The sequence below is a fragment of the Bos javanicus genome, chromosome 1, assembly GCF_032452875.1.
Source record: "Bos javanicus breed banteng chromosome 1, ARS-OSU_banteng_1.0, whole genome shotgun sequence".
In the NCBI taxonomy this organism is placed as follows: Eukaryota; Metazoa; Chordata; class Mammalia; order Artiodactyla; family Bovidae; genus Bos; species Bos javanicus.
Window position 1 is genome coordinate 57,576,897 of NC_083868.1, and position 17,694 is coordinate 57,594,590.

General features: G+C 36.5%; 1 protein-coding gene across 1 annotated transcript in view; it reads right to left on the reverse strand.

The window, feature by feature from the left end:
• The window catches only part of ATG3 (autophagy related 3), a 34,649-nt gene that overhangs the window by 10,526 nt on the left and 6,429 nt on the right, over positions 1-17,694 (reverse strand). The window contains exons 3-6 of the mRNA XM_061393767.1: positions 16,790-16,839; positions 13,843-13,913; positions 3,120-3,227; positions 381-430 (exon numbers count right to left, since the gene is read on the reverse strand). Coding sequence (XP_061249751.1) covers positions 381-430; positions 3,120-3,227; positions 13,843-13,913; positions 16,790-16,839 — 279 coding nt within the window. The remainder of the gene's footprint in view (positions 1-380; positions 431-3,119; positions 3,228-13,842; positions 13,914-16,789; positions 16,840-17,694) is intronic.

The window sequence follows — 17,694 nt, forward strand, 5'->3', positions numbered from 1 at the left end:
AGCAAGTAAGTAAATCCCCTCAAAAACCTCCACTTACAGAATGTGTGGGACTTTTGTTTAAAAAGCCATTTCTTGTAAACTGGCCTAGAAATCTTCCCAAATAGTAAAAATTTATAGATTTTAACCAGTTACAGTCTCAAAAAAATGTTTTTCTTAACCATTTGACAGAGTAAAGAAAAGAGAAGCTCTGGGAAAACAGTAGTGTTTTGGTATGCTGATGCAGAAAAATAAGAGGAAATAAAATAGCTGGAATTTAAAAGAGTTGATAATAAATACTGATAGTAAGAGTTTGCATATGAATGATATGAATAACCTCAAAATAAATATACAAGCAAATAACTAGGTCACTGAATTTAAAAACATAACTAATTAACCATTACCTTGCTTTCCAGTGTAATCTCCTTAACTGCTTCGGTTATTCCTGCAATACCTGTTTAAAATTCAGCAGAAAATAACTAAAATTAAGTTGTAAAGATCTTCAATTTACCTGATTTGAGCAATATAAAAACTTTTAACATTATCCAAATTCTCAAAATTCTCTGAAATGAGAAAGCAATGTTAGCAGAACTTTTACAAATGAACTCTAATGGTAATAAATAATCACAAAGGTACTTCTCAAAATTAAATAACTTTTAAAATATCAGTTTAATATTTTACCATAAATTATCCTAGCCTATCTTTCCTCATTTAGTATCCTTCATTTATTTTATTTACTTCCCTTGTGTGAGCCTATCAAAATAAATATTCTCACAAAGTAAAGAGACTATAGGGGTCATATAACCTGCAATGAAATTTTCTGAGTAAGATAATGGTTATGTTAAATATGTTATTTGCTTCAGAGATCTAGGACATCCAAAGGAAGTAATATTCACATCAGATTTATATAAGACTTTCTATTTTACTGCTTCTGTATTTTATATAGTTCTCACAAACACTGTTTTGTAAAGTAGTCACGGTAATGGTTTCTCCCTATAAAGAAATGAAGTCTCCAGAGAAAGAAACTTGTATAAATCTCACAGTTACATGAAGAACCTGGGATTCAAATCCACACCTACTCTTCGGTTCAGTGCTCTGTCCACTGTACCTCATTAAACAGCTACCTTGGAAACCACTTGTCTCAATGAAGGTGACATTAAGAAGATGGCAGGATCATAAGTCAGCTAAATAATATTTCTAATTCAAGACATCCATCAGTGTTTTCAAATGATTCAACAAGGATGGGAAACAGTAAAGGAAAAAAAAAAACAAACCCTAAACATGAAATATTGCTTTGCTCCTTTGTTTATCTTCTGAAGCTTTGATATATCTGTTCAATATATCCAATCCAAAGAGTTACTTTCAAATAGAAAATGTCAGTCACAATCCATAGCTCAAGCATAAAGCTTTTATATCAGAGTAGTTTTTCTAGAAATTATTTTATAATAGGTATGATTATTAACATAATGGATTTCTATTACAACTCACTGAGACTACTTCACAGAAACCAACAAAATAAACCTCTTCAATCCATCTAAATATAATGCAGTAGCATCCCATTAAATCAGACTCTCCTAAAAGGAGGACACATTGGAAAAGAAAAAGAAAGCTGAAAGGATTCTTATGAAGGTAACACTGTACCAGTTGTGATGATTAATCTCATATGTCAACTTGGGTAGGTTATTGTATCCCATAGTTTGATCAAACAGCAGTCTAAATGTTACTTCTGAAGGTTATTTTTTAAATGTGCTTAACATTTAAATCAGTATACTTAAGAGTAAAGCAGATCACTCTCCATAATGTAGGTGAGCCTCATTCAATCAGCAGATGGTTAAGAAAAAGAGACTTAGTCTCTTAATAGACTTTTTTTCTTAAGAAAAAAAGACAGTCTCTAGAGGAATTAATTCTACTTCCAGACTGGCCTCAGACTCTAGCTGTATCAACTGACCATTACCAGTCTTTAGGCTGCTGGCCAGCCTGTCCTTTACATTTCAGAATTGCTAGCTTCCACAATCATGTAAAAGGACTTCCCTAATGGCTTAGAGGGTGAAGAATCTGCCTGCAATGCAGGACACCCCAGTTTGATTCCTGTGTCAGGAAGATCCCCTGGAGAAGGGATAGGCTACCCACTCTAGTATTCTTGGGCTACCCTGGTAGCTCAGACTGTAAAGAATCCACCTGCAATGTGGAGACCTGGTTCAATCCCTGGGTTGGGAAGATTCCCTGGAGGAAGGGTTATCCGGCAACCCACTCCAGTATTCTGGCCTGGAGAATCCTCATGGACAGAGGAGCCTGGCAGGCTACAGTCCATGGGGTCTCTCAAAGGATTGGACACAACTGACTGACTAAGGACAGCACAGCACAATCATTCCAACACCTGCTTATCTCTGTGATGAATGCCTTTGTAAATATGCACCTGGATTCTGGGACAGGGATTAAGGAATACAACTAGACAACTGAGAGGCTAACTTGACATCAGAAACACAGTGCTATAACCAGTGGCTCTACTCTATCAACAGGCAATTTCTTACAGACGTGCCATCCACATCTTCCAGTAATGAAGACAAAAACAGAAAAATGGAAAGATTTTTGGAAGATGCAGGGGAAAAAACATACAAAAAGTCTAACAGCACTATTCAGTTGAGGAAAGAGGATGATTTTGAAATTATTTTAAGAAGTTGTTCAAACTGCTAGTTTCTCTAGGCCTTGACATAACAATATTCAACTCATTAAGGAACAAGAAAGCTTCAAGGAACTCAGGTCCTGAATCTGTTTTTGAATCATTTAAGGAAACAGATGGCAGTGTCCTTTCCTGAGCAGAGGAAAAACGAACTGAAAGAGGTACTTTTTCCTGTGCAGATTATTTAGCATTCTGACTACTGCAGTGAATCTCAACTGAAAGCAATAATTTTGCCTTCATGGTATATTTGGCAGTGCATAGTGGCAAGTAGCACAGTACTATAAAATGTGGTACACTCCAAAGGCATTTTTTCCTAATTTGTTCTCCAGCTTCTTTTCACATAAAAATCTTCTGGTACAAAACTATACCTTGTGTTGCTTTATTTTTTAAATCAAGGCTGTTACAAAAGATTGCAAAAGAGTTTAAAAGAAATTAAACACATGCCATTCTATTCTCCTCTTACCTGTATTATGATAAGTATCTACCCATCCCCCATCGCCATCATCTTCTTCAATGATAGCTTCCAATTCATCTGAATATTCCATCTGTTTACACCGCTTATAGCATGGAACTATAAAGAAATGCCAAGGGCAGTTACTAGGATATATTCTGCTTTCTGTAAATCCATTTTTAAAAGAGAGTTTATTCCACAAAATATATTCCTACCATCAAAATATTAAGTGAATATTATATTTTATTTCTAATAAGAGTATTTAAGAGTTACACTCAATCAACAGACATATAATTATTTGATGACACTTATCTTTCCCTAAATAGCTTTGTGAGAAGACAAGTAGAAAGGCTCTACTGAGAGTGTTCAAAGTATGCTCTACCTTTATGATCTGTGATCAGCAAACCTGAAGTCAGAGATGACATTGTTCAACCTCAGGCTAATGAATAACATATCATTTTAGTACTTTACTCTCAGAACATGGAGGCACTACTTGTCATACTCAGAGGTGGTAGAGGTGACCTCTGGTTTACAACGTTAAAGTAACTTTCAATATGAGCTTCATAATTTGTATTTAAGCTCCAGCTATTAATAATGGATAAACCAGTGTAAAGTTCACTAATCTGCTAAATTTTACTCTCTTACACAAATTGGTGCCAAGTTCTTCATATAGCATATGCTTCGATCAACAGGTATTATTCACATAAGCCTAAAACTGAAAAATTATAAAGTAAAAACATTGCAGTGTGGGGTCACCAAAGTGCTATTAATCTCTTGATTTTTTTTAAAAACAAGCAAGATAGACATGACCAATCCCATCAAAAACTATATTGATATAAACTGACCAATCCCATCAAAAACTATATTGATATAAACTATATTGATACAAAAGTGATGTTTTGTACATATTTTGCCTTTCCTATAATGAGTAGAACACAAATCAATGCATTGTTATATGTCATTAGACTGTGAATGTAACAACCTTTTGATGTTTTCAAATTAGCTTCATAATAACCTCATTCATTTCATAAATACTTGTTTCAGAAACACGTTTGTGCCTACAGGTAATCTTTCAATGATACAATGGATAATAAAACCTCTAGCTTTGAGATTTTAGATATCAAAAGTAGTATCAATTATACCTTCCATGAAAAACTTAGGTTTAAAAAAGACTGATATTAAGTAGCTGAAAAGATTATAATTATGAAGTCCACTTAAAAGGTCCAACAAGGGTGTCTTTTCACCTTGCTTATGGTTTCCTTTGTTGTGCAGAAGCTTTTAATTAGGTCCCATTTATTTATTTCTGCTTTTATTTCCAATATTCTGAGAGGTGGGTCATAGAGGATCCTGCTGTGATTTATGTCAGAGAGTGTTTTGCCTATGTTCTCCTCTAGGAGTTTTATAGTTTCTGAAGGTCTTATGTTTAGATCTTTAATCCATTTTGAGTTTATTTTTGTGTATGGTGAAAAGACAGCCTTCAGCATGGGAGAAAATAATAGCAAATGAAGCAACTGACAAACAACTAATCTCAAAAATACAAGTAACTCCTGTAGCTCAATTCCAGAAAAATAAACGACCCAATCAAAAAATGGGCTGAAGAACTAAATAGACATTTCTCCAAAGAAGACATACAGATGGCTAACAAACATATGAAAAGATGCTCAACATCACTCATTATCAGAGAAACGCAAATCAAAACCACAATGAGGTACCATCTCACGCCGGTCAGAATGGAAGCTATCCAAAAGTCTACAAGCAATAAATGCTGCAGAGGGTGTGGAGAAAAGGGAGTCCTCTTACACTGTTGGTGGGAATGCAAACTAGTACAGCCACTATGGAGAACAGTGTGGAGATTCCTTAAAAAACTGGAAACAGAATTGCCTTATGACCCAGCAATCCCACTGCTGGGCATACACACTGAGAAAACCAGAAGGGAAAGAGACACGTGTACCCCAATGTTCATCCCAGCACTGTTTATAATAGCCAGGACATGGACGCAACCTAGATGTCCATCAGCAGACGAATGGATAAGAAAGCTGTGGTACATATACACAATGGAGTATTACTCAGCCATTAAAAAGAATTCATTTGAATCAGTTCTAATGAGGTGGATGAAACTGGAGCCTATTATACAGAGTGAAGTAAGCCAGAAAGAAAACCACCAATACAGTATACTAACACATATATATGGAAGTTAGAAAGATGGTAACGATAACCCTGTATGCGAGACAGCAAAAGAGACACAGATGTATAGAACAGTCTTTTGGACTCTGTGAGAGAGGGAGAGGGTGGGATGATTTGGGGGAATGGCATGGAAACATGTATAATATCATATAAGAAACGAATCGCCAGTCCAGGTTCGATGCATGATACAGGATGCTCAGGGCTGATGCACTGGGATGACCCAGAGGGATGGGATGGGAAGGGAGGTGGGTAACACATGTACACCCGTGGCAGATTCATGTCAGTGTATGGCAAAACAAATACAATATTGTAAAGTAATTAACCTCCAATTAAAATAAATACATTAAAAAAAAAAAAAAGGTTCAACAAGGGGACTTCCTTGGCAGTCCTGCTGATATGACTCTGCACTTCCACTGGAGGCAGCATGGATTCAATCTCTGGCCAGGGAACTAAGATCCTGTATGCCATTGCAGTCAGTGCAGCAAAAAAAAAAAAAAAGCCCAATAAGAAGTCCAATTTTGCTTAGAGCCATTCCCATCATCAATCTACACTTTTTGGCAAAAAGAAATAACAAAATGGAGATAAAATCAAGTATGGAAAAAAATAGTCTACCATAGAAAATCCATAGGAAAAAAAAACTTTACCATAGGGAAAGGCTACCCACTCCAGTATTCTGGCCTGGAGAATTCCATGGACTGTCCATGAGGTCACAAAGAGTCGGACATGACTGAATGACTTTCACTTTCATATAACATTCAGAATGTCATTAAATTTCCAACTTTCTGTTGGAGAGAAGCTAGAAGTACAACTTTAAGCACAAATTACAATCAGTAAGGAAGAGGAACAAGATGGCAGAGTAGCAGGTGGACGTGGAATACATCTCTCTCCATGGATACATCAGGAATACACCTTCGGACACAGAAGTGCTTTTCTTCCAAGGAGCAAAGGCCTTTTAATTTCATGGCTGCAGTCATCATCTGCAATGATTTTGGAGCCATTTAGGCTGTCACAAATCAGCTGTTTCCCTCTTAGCCTTAAATGTTTCTCCTGTGACTCAGACACCCCAATGTGGGGATCAGACCTCTGCTTCAGTTCCCCCACTCACTGAGGGCAAAGGATGAGATGGTTGGATGGCATCACTGACTCAATGGACATGAGTGAGTAAACTTTGGGAGTTGGTGATGGATAGGGAGGCCTGGTGTGTTGCAGTCCATTGGTCACAAAGAGTTGACACGACCGAGCAACTGAACTGACTGACTATAACGGAATGAGAATCAGACAGTCCTTGCCGCAGCCATACATACCCTACACGGCGCAGTGGCTGGGAACTGGAGTTTAGGGATCGTGGAGCAATCCCAGGGTGAGGGCTGCTGTTGACTGCGGAGAGATGGACTGAGGGGATGTGAAGGAGGAGTCTGTGGTGGGAAATGCTGATGGAGGAGAGCCGGGCAGCCAAGGAAGCAAGGCAATACAGCTGAGTCATGTGTAGGGGGTAGAGCCATAATCATAATCTCTCTCCCCTGACATGCCAGCATCAGCCCCTGAACAACAGAAAGGCTGGCCCATCAAATGTCTGATGCACTGAATTAGAGAGTAGGACCCCACCCACGGTGCCCCTTTAAGTGCCTGATGCGCCGATCTACAGAGTAGGATCCCAGGCAGAGGGCCCCTCTATGTGCCTGATGTACCAAACAACAGAGAAGGACCCCACACAAGGGAGCCCTGTAAGTGCCTATCTGGGCAGAGCTACTACAGACAAAGACTGGCCAAATAGGCCTTCTGATCACCAGCTACAAAAGGCTCAAAAAAACTGATAGGGCCATAACTCCTGCGGCAGAGGTAGTCCGTGTCCTTGCACACTTGGCGCCGCGAGGGTACCCGCAAGCCAAGCAGCTGCGCTACCTTCATGCTGAACTCTCACTGGGGTAGAGCTGCCACAGGCAAAAAAAAGTCGTGTCTATGCACACAGGGTCTCTTAGGTTATGTCGAACTCTCTGCGACCCTGTGGGCTGTGGCCTGCCAGCCTTCTCTGTCAGGGACGGGGGTTCTCCAGGCAAGAATACTGGAGCATATTGGCCTATGCTGCTGCTGCTGCTAAGTCGCTTCAGTCGTGTCTGACTCTGTGCAACCCCAAAGACGACAGTCCACCAGGCTCCTCTGTCCCTGGGATTCTCCAGGCAAGAACACTAGAGTGGGTTGCCATTTCCTTCTCCAATATTGGCCAATACTAGTTGCCAAACCCTTCTAGAGCACTGTATTTCCTGCTGCCTGAGCCCCCAACTCCTCTGAGTACCTGGTGCTGCCAGAACCCCTGCAACTCAAGCAGCTGCACCACCTCCACACCTGCCCCTCACAGGGGCAGCCCTCCAGGGCAGCCTCAGGAGCAAACCCCAGTGGACAACCCATATCCAGAGGTGGAAATAAAACCATAATTGAATCCCAGGGGCAGTGTCACTAAGGAAAAAGACCCAAACCCTCCTACCAGCTGTACGAGCTGCAGATTAAATCCACACAATCAACTAGGCAGATTTTGAGTCTGTGGAATATAAAAAAGGTCATTGAGAGCTCCCACAAAAGAAAACGCACGAGTTCTGATAGCTGTGGACGTTGGAGGCAAGAACACATACAAGGACCAGATTAGAATCTGAGCTGCCCTCACAGCAGGTCCAGAGATCAGCACAGTGTTAAAGGGCATCCTAGGGAGGTGAGGTGAACTGCGACTCCCAGTGAGGCAAAGTACTCTGACAGCAGTGACTCAAGAAAAATATTTATTCTTATGTTTTGACTTGTTCTGTAGATTCTTCTGGATTTTTTTCCCCCTCCCTCTGTTGTAGTTGTCAATTTTATTGGTACTATGAAATCTAACTAAGCTTTTGAGCCTTTTTTCCCCCTTAAGTTACATTTTTTATTGCTGTTATAAACCTCTGCCTCTATATTGGGCTTTTGCAGTTAGGTGAGTTCTTTTTTAGTTTTAATTTTTTAAACCTATTATTATTTTTCTACATTTATTCCTCCGTTTGCTTTTCCTATTGTTCTTTTCCCCTTGCAGTTAACCTTTAATATATATAAATCTTCTTTATCTATGTCTATTTAACTTTGCGTATCTATTTTTTCTTTCTTTTCCTTCTTTACTTTAGTCTCAACATATTTGTTAGTTTTATTTACATTGCTTTCTACCCTAATTGGCACCTTGCTTTAGTTTTGTTTTCCAGTTTGTGCTTTATAAAGTTTTGTTCTGATAGATATAATTTTTGGTTCCCTTTGTTCACCAGGTCAATCTACTGTACTTTAATTTTGTTGGACTGTTTTGAATTTGCTTATGGGTGTATATATACATGTGTATATCCAGTAACACTTTTAATAGTCATTATAAACCTCTGCCTCTACATTGGGCCTTTGAAGTTTTGTGGAGTTTTCCTTTTCTTTCTTTTCTCTTTCTTCTTCTGTATTTTTTCTTTTCTCTATTTCATAATTATAATTTTCTTAAATCTGTTATACTTTCTACTTTTCTTTCTTTGTTTGCCTTTCCTACTGTTCTTTTCCCCTTGCAGTTAATCTTCAATGTATATAAATCATCTTCATCTACCTCTATTTAACATTGCATAGCTACTCTTTCTTTCCTGTCTTTCTTTCCTCTCAACGTATTTGTTACTATTATTTTCATTGCTTTATTCCCAACTGGCACCTTGCTTTAGTTTTGTTTTCCAGTTTGTGCTTTAGTTAGTGTTGTTCTTAACTGGTAAATATAACCTTTGATTTCCCATGTTCGCTGGGTCAATCTGTTGTACTTTATTTTGTTGGACTGTTTTGACTTTGCTCATGGGTATATATGTATATGAGTATATACCATTATTTTAAGTATTATTTGCCTGATTTTATAACTGCCATTTGTCTGAGGTTCATCTTTGGTTTCTCATTTGGGATATTTGTTCTAATCTTACTTAATGCCATAACAAACCACTTGTGGAATCTTCGTTCCTGACCAGAGATCAAATCCTGAGCCTTTGGAGTGGGAGCACTGACTCCAAGACCCTAGATTACCAGAGAACTAACCCTAGGGAGTATCAAATAGTGAGAACTCCCATAAAGGAAATCACCTGAATACAAGACCCAGCATCACCCAACCACCAGTAGTACCCTGTGCAGGATGCCTCATCTAAACAAACAGAACAAAAATACAGTCATCAGCAGACAGGATTATCACTTCACTCAGCCTTGCACATCAGAGGAATAACAAACAAATAAACAAACAGTAAGTTAAAAAAAAAAAAAAGAAACAGCAGAGAAATGCTACACAAATGAAGGAACAAACCAGAAACACAGAAGTCCAAATAAATGAAGAGAAAATAGGCAAACTACCTGGAAAAGAATTTAGAATGATGATAGTAAGATGACCAAAAACCTTGGAAACAAAATGGAAAAAACTCAAGAATCAACTAACAAAGACCTAGAATTAAAGAAGAAACATACAGAGACAAACAACACAATTACTGAAATTGAAAATTCTCTAGAAGGAATCAATGGCAGAATATCTGAAGCAGAATGAATCAGTGAGCTGGAAATAACTTTTGAAGGGCAAAATAAAATAGAAAGAATGAAAAGAACTGAAGACAGTCTCAGAGACCTCTGGGACCATATCACATGTACAAGCATTCAAATTACAGAGGTCCCAGAAGAAGAGAAAAAGAAAGGGTATGAGAAAATTTTTGAAGAAATTATAGTTGAAAATTTTCCCAATATGGAAAAGGAAATAATCAAATCCAAGAGGTACAAAGAATCCCATACAGGATAAACCCAAGGAGAAACATGCCAAGACACACACTAATCAAACTAACAAAGACTAGACACAAAGAAAGAATATTAAAAGCAGCAAGGGAGAAGCAACAAGTAACATACAAGGGAAACCCCATACGTTTAACAGCTGATCTTTCAGCAGGAACTGCAGGCCAGAAGGAATGGCAGGATATATTTAAAGTAATGAGAGGGGAACATCTACAACCAAGATTACTGTACCTGGCAAGGACCTCATTCAAAATTGATGGAGAAATAAAAAGCTTTTCAGACAAGCAAACGTTAAGAGAATTCAGTACCAACAAACCAGCTTTACAACATGTTCAACGGATTTATATAGTCAAGGAACATAAGAGAAGAAAAAAGATCTACAAGATCAACCCCAATTAAGAAAATGGCAACAGGAACATATATATCAATAATTAAATGTAAATGATTAAATGCTCCAACCAAAAGACACAGACTGGCAGAATGGATACAAAAACAAGACCCATATACAGGCTGTCTACAAGAAACCCACTTCAGATCTAATGACACATATAGACTGAAAGTGAGAGAATGGAAAAATACATTCCATGCAAATGGGAAGTAAAAGAAAGCTGGAGTAGCAATCCTCGTATCAGACAAAATAGACATTAAAATAAAGCGATAAGGAAGGACACTACATAATGATCAAGGGATCAGTCCAAGGGGAAGACAAAACAATTATAAAAATCTATGCACCCAACATAGGAACACCTCAATATGTAAGACAAACACTAACAAACATAAAAGGAGAAATTGACAGTAACACAATAATAGTAGGAGACTTTAACACCCCACTCACACCAATGGACAGATCATTAAAACAGAAAATTAATAAGGAAACACAAGTCTTAAATGATACATTAGATGAGATGGACCTCACTGATATCTTCAGGACATTCCATCCAAATGCAGAAGAATACACCTTCCTCTCAAGTGCACATGGAACATTCTCCAGGACAGACCATATCTTGGGTCACAAATCAAACCTCAGTAAATTTAAGAAAATTGAAATCATATCAAGCATCTTCTCCAACCACAATGCTATGAGACTAGATTTCAATTACAAGAAAAAAAGTGTAAGAAACACAAACACATGGAGATTAAACAACACATTTCTAAATAACCAACATGTCCCTGAAGAAATTAAAAGGGAAACCAAAATATTTCTAGAAACAAATGACAATGAAAACACAACTCAAAACCTAGGGAATGCAGCAAAAGCAGTTCTAAGAGGGAAGTTTATAGCAATACAATCCTATCTCAAGAAACACAAAAAACCAAACAGACAACCTAACTTTACACCTAGAACAACTGAAAACAGTAAAACAACTGAAAACAGAAGAACAAAAAACCCCCAAAATTAGTAGAAGGAAAGAAATCATAAAGATCCCAGCAGAAATAAATGACAAAGAAATGAAAGAAATAACAGTAAAGATTAATAAAATTAAAAGCTGGTTCTTTGAGAAGATAAAATTGACAAACCTTTAGCCAGATTCATCCAGAACAAAAGAGAGAAGAATCAAATCAACAAAATTAGAAATGAAAAAGGAGAAGTTACAACAGACAATGAAGAAATACAAAGGACTATGAGAGACTATTACGAACAACTATATGGCAATAAAATGGATAGCCTGGAAGAAATGGACAGGTTCTTTGAAAAGTTCAATCTTCCAAGAGTGAACCAGGAAGAAATAGAAATTATGAACCCAATTGCAAGCACTGAAATTGAAGCTGTGATCAAAAATCTCACAAAAAACAAAAGCCCAGGACCAGATGGCTTCACAGGAGAATTCTATCAAACATTCAGAGACGAGCTAATGCCTATTCTTCTAAAACTCTTTCAAAAAATTGCAGAGGAAGGAACACTTCCAAACTCACTCTACAGGGCCACCATCATCCTGATACCAAAACCAGGCAAAGACAACACGAAAAGAGAAAACTACAGGCCAATATCACTGATGAACAGAGATGCAAAAATCCTCAACAAAATTTTAGCAAACAATTCAGCAACACACCAAAAAGCTCATATACCATGATCAAGTTGGGTTTATTCCAGGAATGCAAGGATTCTTCAATACACGCAAATAACTCAATGTGATACACCACATTAACAAATTTAAAGATAAAAACCATATGATCATCTCAATAGATGCAGAAAAAGCCTTTGACACAAAATTCAGCACCCATTTATGATTAAAACTCTTCAAAAAACGGGCACAGAAGGAATCTACCTCAACACAGTAAAGGCCATATATGATAAGCCTACAGCAAACATTATGCTCAATGGTGAAAAACTGAAAGCTTTCCCCGTAAGATCAGGAACAAGGTAAGTGTCCACTTTCGTCACTACTATTCAACGTGGTTCTGGAATTCCTAACTAAAGCAGTCAGAGAAGGAAAAGAAATAAAAGGAATCCTGATCAGAAAAGAAGTAAAGCTGTCACTGTTTGCAGATGACATGATACTATACATAGAAAACCCTAAAGACAGTATCAGAAAATTACTAGAGCTAATCAGTGAATTTAACAAAGTTGCAGGATATAAAATCAATACACAGAAATCACTTGCATTTCTATATACTAACATGAAAAATCAGAAAGAGAAATTAAAGAGTCAATCCATTTACCACCGCAACAAAAAGAATTAAATATTTAGGAATAAACTTACCTAAGGAGACAAAAAAAAATGTACACAGAAAATTACAAGATGCTGATGAAAAGAACCCAATCAAAAAGCGGGAAAAAGACCTAAACAGACGTTTCTCCAAAGAAGACATACAGGTGACTAACAAACACATGAAAAGATGCTCAACATCACTCATTATTAGAGAAATGCAAATCAAAACCACAATGAGATATCTCCTCACACCAGTCAGAATGGCCATCATCAGAAAGTCTACAAACAATAAATGCTGGAGAGGGTGTGGAGAAAAGGGAATGTTCTTGCACTGTTGGTGAGAATGTAAACTGATACAGCCACTATGGAAGACAGTATGGAGATTCCTTAAAAAACTAGGAATAAAACCACCATATGACCCCACAATCCCACTCCTAGGCATATACCGAGGAAACCAGGGTTGAAAAAGCCACATGTATCCCACTGTTCACTGCAGCACTATTTACAATAGCTATAACATGGAAGCAAGCCCATCAACAGATGAATGGATAAAGTTGCGGTACATATACACAATGGAATATTACTCAGCCATAAAAGGAATGCATTTGAGTCAGTTCTGATGAGGTGGATGACCCTAGAAACTATTATACAGAGTGTAGTGAGTCAGAAAGAGAAAGATAAATATCATATTACAACACACATATACGGAATCTAGAAAAATGGTTCTGAAGAATTAATTTACAGAGCAGCAATGGAGAAACAGACATAGAGAATAGATTTATGCACATGGGGAGAGGGGAGGAGAGGGTGAGATGTATGGAAAGAGTAACATGGAAACTTACATTACCATATGTAAAATAGACAGCCAATGGTAATCTGCTGTATGGCTCAGGAACTCAAACAGGGGCTCTATATAAACCTAGAGGGGTGGGATGGGGAGGGAGATTCAAAAGGGAGGGGATATATGTATACCTATGGCTGATTCATGTGGTGGTTTAACAGAAAACAACAAAATTCTGTAAAGCAATTATCCTTCAATAAAAAAGTAAAAAAAAAACAAGTTTAGTAAGTACTAAGTTGTTTTTTTTTTTTAATTATATATGCAACATAATTCTTACCATTTTTGGTGACCAAAAATTGTTTGCCTGATGGTAGGTAAGCCTTCACTTTCAATTCTTCCCCTGTAGCCCTTTAAAAACCAAAATACAAAAAATATTTTAAAAGGCAAAAAAAGAAAATATCACGTTGATCTCAACACCACACAACCCACACCCCTGAGAAAACTATTTTAGGATTGCTTTGGGAAGGATCCAAAAAGTGATGTATCTTGGGGCAATGAAGAGCATAGCAATAATATAAATGAAATGTATTTAAGTGAAATGTATTAAGAGACTGCAGACAGACCAAGAGAATTTAGATTAAATTAAAAAAAGGATAATACGGAACTATATTAAGCAACTATTATGTCTTCCTTGAAACAAAAATAATCTGAACCAGATTTTTAAAGTAGGGCTGATCATAAGACCAAGAGGAGGCAGAAAAATAGCTGTATGATGTTGCATAACAAAGTAGGTAGTTGACAAAATTCACATTCATACTCCTGTATTAAAACTGGAACTCAGAGATAAGATGCTTTGAATCACCAGATGATAATGCTGAGAATAATAATGACAGAAATAAACAATAAAACCTTTTACTGAGTGCTTCCCGGTAGCTTAGTTGATAAAGAATCTGTCTTTTGAAGTGCAAAAGACCCAGGTTTGATCCCTGGGTTAGGAAGATCCCCTGGAGAAGGAAATGGCAACCCACTCCACTATCCTTGCCTGGAAAATCCCATGGACAGAGGAGCCTGGTGGGCTGCAGTTCATGGGGTTGCAAATAGTCCGGCAGGACTGAGCGACTAACACTTTCACTTTATTTCTATTAAGTACAGGATCTAGAACTCCAAAATGCATTATTTTCATATAATCCCCAGAAATCTAAGAAGTGAATAATATTAATAGCCCCAGTTTATACGTTAAACAAAAGCTTAAAGAAGTCACCTTGCCCATAGTCATAAAACCAGAAGGTATAAAGAAGCAAGGATCAAGTTACTCTGGGGCTCCTGCTCTTGAACAGTGCACCCTCTGTGGGTCAGAGCCAGGCATAACATCTCTGATTTGGGGGGCTACTCTGGAATATCTCACTAAGAAATTTCTTCAAAGATTATTCTGAGTTGACTCTTACTAGAACTGGTCGGAGCTGAGGTGGCATGTGGTATCTGTCACAAATATAAATTATTTGGAGTTCTGTTGCCTTAAGCTTCCATCTAAACTTCAAATCATAGATTTGAGCACAAGATAAACCTAGTAAATGCCCCCCAAAACTCTGTCAGGCTTCTAGGATTTTTTAGACCATTCCCAAGCGTCAAACTCAACAATGAAACGGTAATGCCTGAAGTTCTGAGGGAAGATGATATAATACAGTCATGATGGCACCTGTAAACATGAACATATAGCACAGAAATGGTCGGCTTCTAGCACAGATTTAAAATAAATTGTTCCTCTAGCCCCAACAGTTCAGTCAGAAGCATAAACACTGGACTGTGATATAACTGAGTTCTAAGTTACAATAAAATTATTTCAACCATAATTCATGAAGTGGGAACTGTAAATACTATCTGCTAAACAATGATTCTGTCCATGGATATCAACCCTTAAAATAATACTATAAATTATATAATTAGACAACGAAGGACTACAACAATCAAATCTGAATAAAGAAAATGTATATCTATCACATATGTATTGAAGAAAATCCTTTAGTTCTTTTCCTGCAAAATGACTTATTATTTTAAATGTTATACACCTATTTGACTTGAAATATATATTGATATACTGTAGATCAGAATGTAACTAAATACAGTTTTAACAATTTAGAAGGTGGGGAAAAGTCTAAATCTGAGAGCTTCTATGATATGAACACAATTTAAAATATGGAACAGAAATATACACAGGAAAGACAAGACATAAAAGTAAATGAACCTGACATTTCAGCCTTTCTTGGTACACAGGAAACAATGTTCGAGAAGTAGAACTATTTTGGATGTGTTAAAATATAAAAATTAAAGGTAATAGAACAGGCCACAGATGAAATAGAGTTCCAACTGTGATTTTAAATAGTTTACTTAAGCTCTTTAGAGAACATTATCAATTAGAACCTTGTTAATCCTAAAATCCCTGCTCCCCAATCAAAACTCTACCTTTCAACTACAACTGAAAAAGTGTCACTGGGAAAAAAAAGATGTAACAAGTTGAACCACTCATATCCAAATAAGATAATAATTCCAAACAGTTCTAGCCTAAATAAAAATAGTGTGCCAGTATTGAGATCACTTCTTCAGCTACTGCCAGGTGGCTTTATCATAAGTACTCAAAGTAATGAAACTAAATTTATTATTATTCAGATATTTTAAAGATACATTATGAGAACTGCTAAGTTGCTTAAATTATTTATAATTAAAAGAAAAGTTAATGAGAAAAACAAAAATTAGAAAAGTCTGTTACAGATAGATTTCCAATCAAGACTTTATTTGGTATCATGAATCTCTCAACTTTTGAGCTAAAATTCCTAAAATTGGGGAGAAACTTTTGAACTTCAAAGAAGTTCTTATGGTAAAGAAACATGAGATTCTGAAAAATTCTGTATCTATTAATGTCATAAAAAATTCAATATTTTAATTTGAAAAATAATCAAAATTATTAAATTTTTGAAAATATTTTTTAAAGACCTACCACAAGAACTGACCTAAATACTGTTAAAGAAAGGGAATACTGGCAAAGGAAGGCACTGATCTCAAAGATGTCCATCTCTTGTGTTAGCACAGCAAAACAAAACAGGTGTAATGTTCAATTTTTCTTTAGTTATTTCACTTTGAGTAATACTGGGGCACTATTTAAAAGAACAATCTACAAGAGGAAAATTAAACTGGTTATTCTAATTTTCATGCACCAATCTATTTGTAAACTGCCATACTCATGAAGTCATACCTTTTATGAACTTTTTTCCTCAATCAAGAGTACTTACCATTGCCATGTTGGACAGTGGTGGACTAAGTGATCTCCAGCTGCCACAAACTAGTCAAGATTTAGAAGAAATATGAAAAAAAGGAAAAAAGAAAAACTGAACATCACTGAAAGTAAGGTGGCAGAATACCAAAGGGATCATCTTGTGCAATCTTGTTACAAAATAGTCAATTAAAATGTAAACAGCACCAACGTGCTCTACAGCCTGAAGATTTATCTTTGAATATGTATTAAAACTACAAATTTTAATACCCAAAAAAGTCCAAATTAATCTTGGTAGAGAAAATATTGAGTGCTACTAATTTTTTATTCAATTTTAATCACTGGATGAGATAATGCCAAAAGCATACAGCATCATGAAATAAATAAAAGTAATACAACAGTATTTTAAAACACCAAAACCACTTTATGGGTGAATAAAATGAAGAGAGATTCTTGCTAACAGTTGAAACTCCATGAAGATCTTTGAAAAAATTACCAAATAAACACAGTTCTATTATGAAAGAATAGTTTATTACCTCATAGTGTACAGTTTTTCTTCCTCATTTTTAAAAAAAATTTAAGTAACATAATTTTGAAAGCTTTTTCACACTGTTAAAGCAATCACTAATAAAAGAGAGAAATGTACTGCCAACCAATGGGAAAAAGTTAGAAGCTCTTGAATTGAATTGGAAAACAACATAACAATTATGAAATTGAATCCTAACAAATCTTGGACTTTTTGGTCAGGCTGAATATTGTACAAGTTTTTGTTTTTCTTCAAAAATGAAAAACAGACTCAGGAAGAAATAGTTTAACCTTCTGAAAATTTCCATTATACGTGAGCATGGACTGATCTTAATTGCAAGACAGAAATTCTGCTTATTCTTAAAAGCAGAAAATGAGTCTGTTAAGCATAACTGCAGT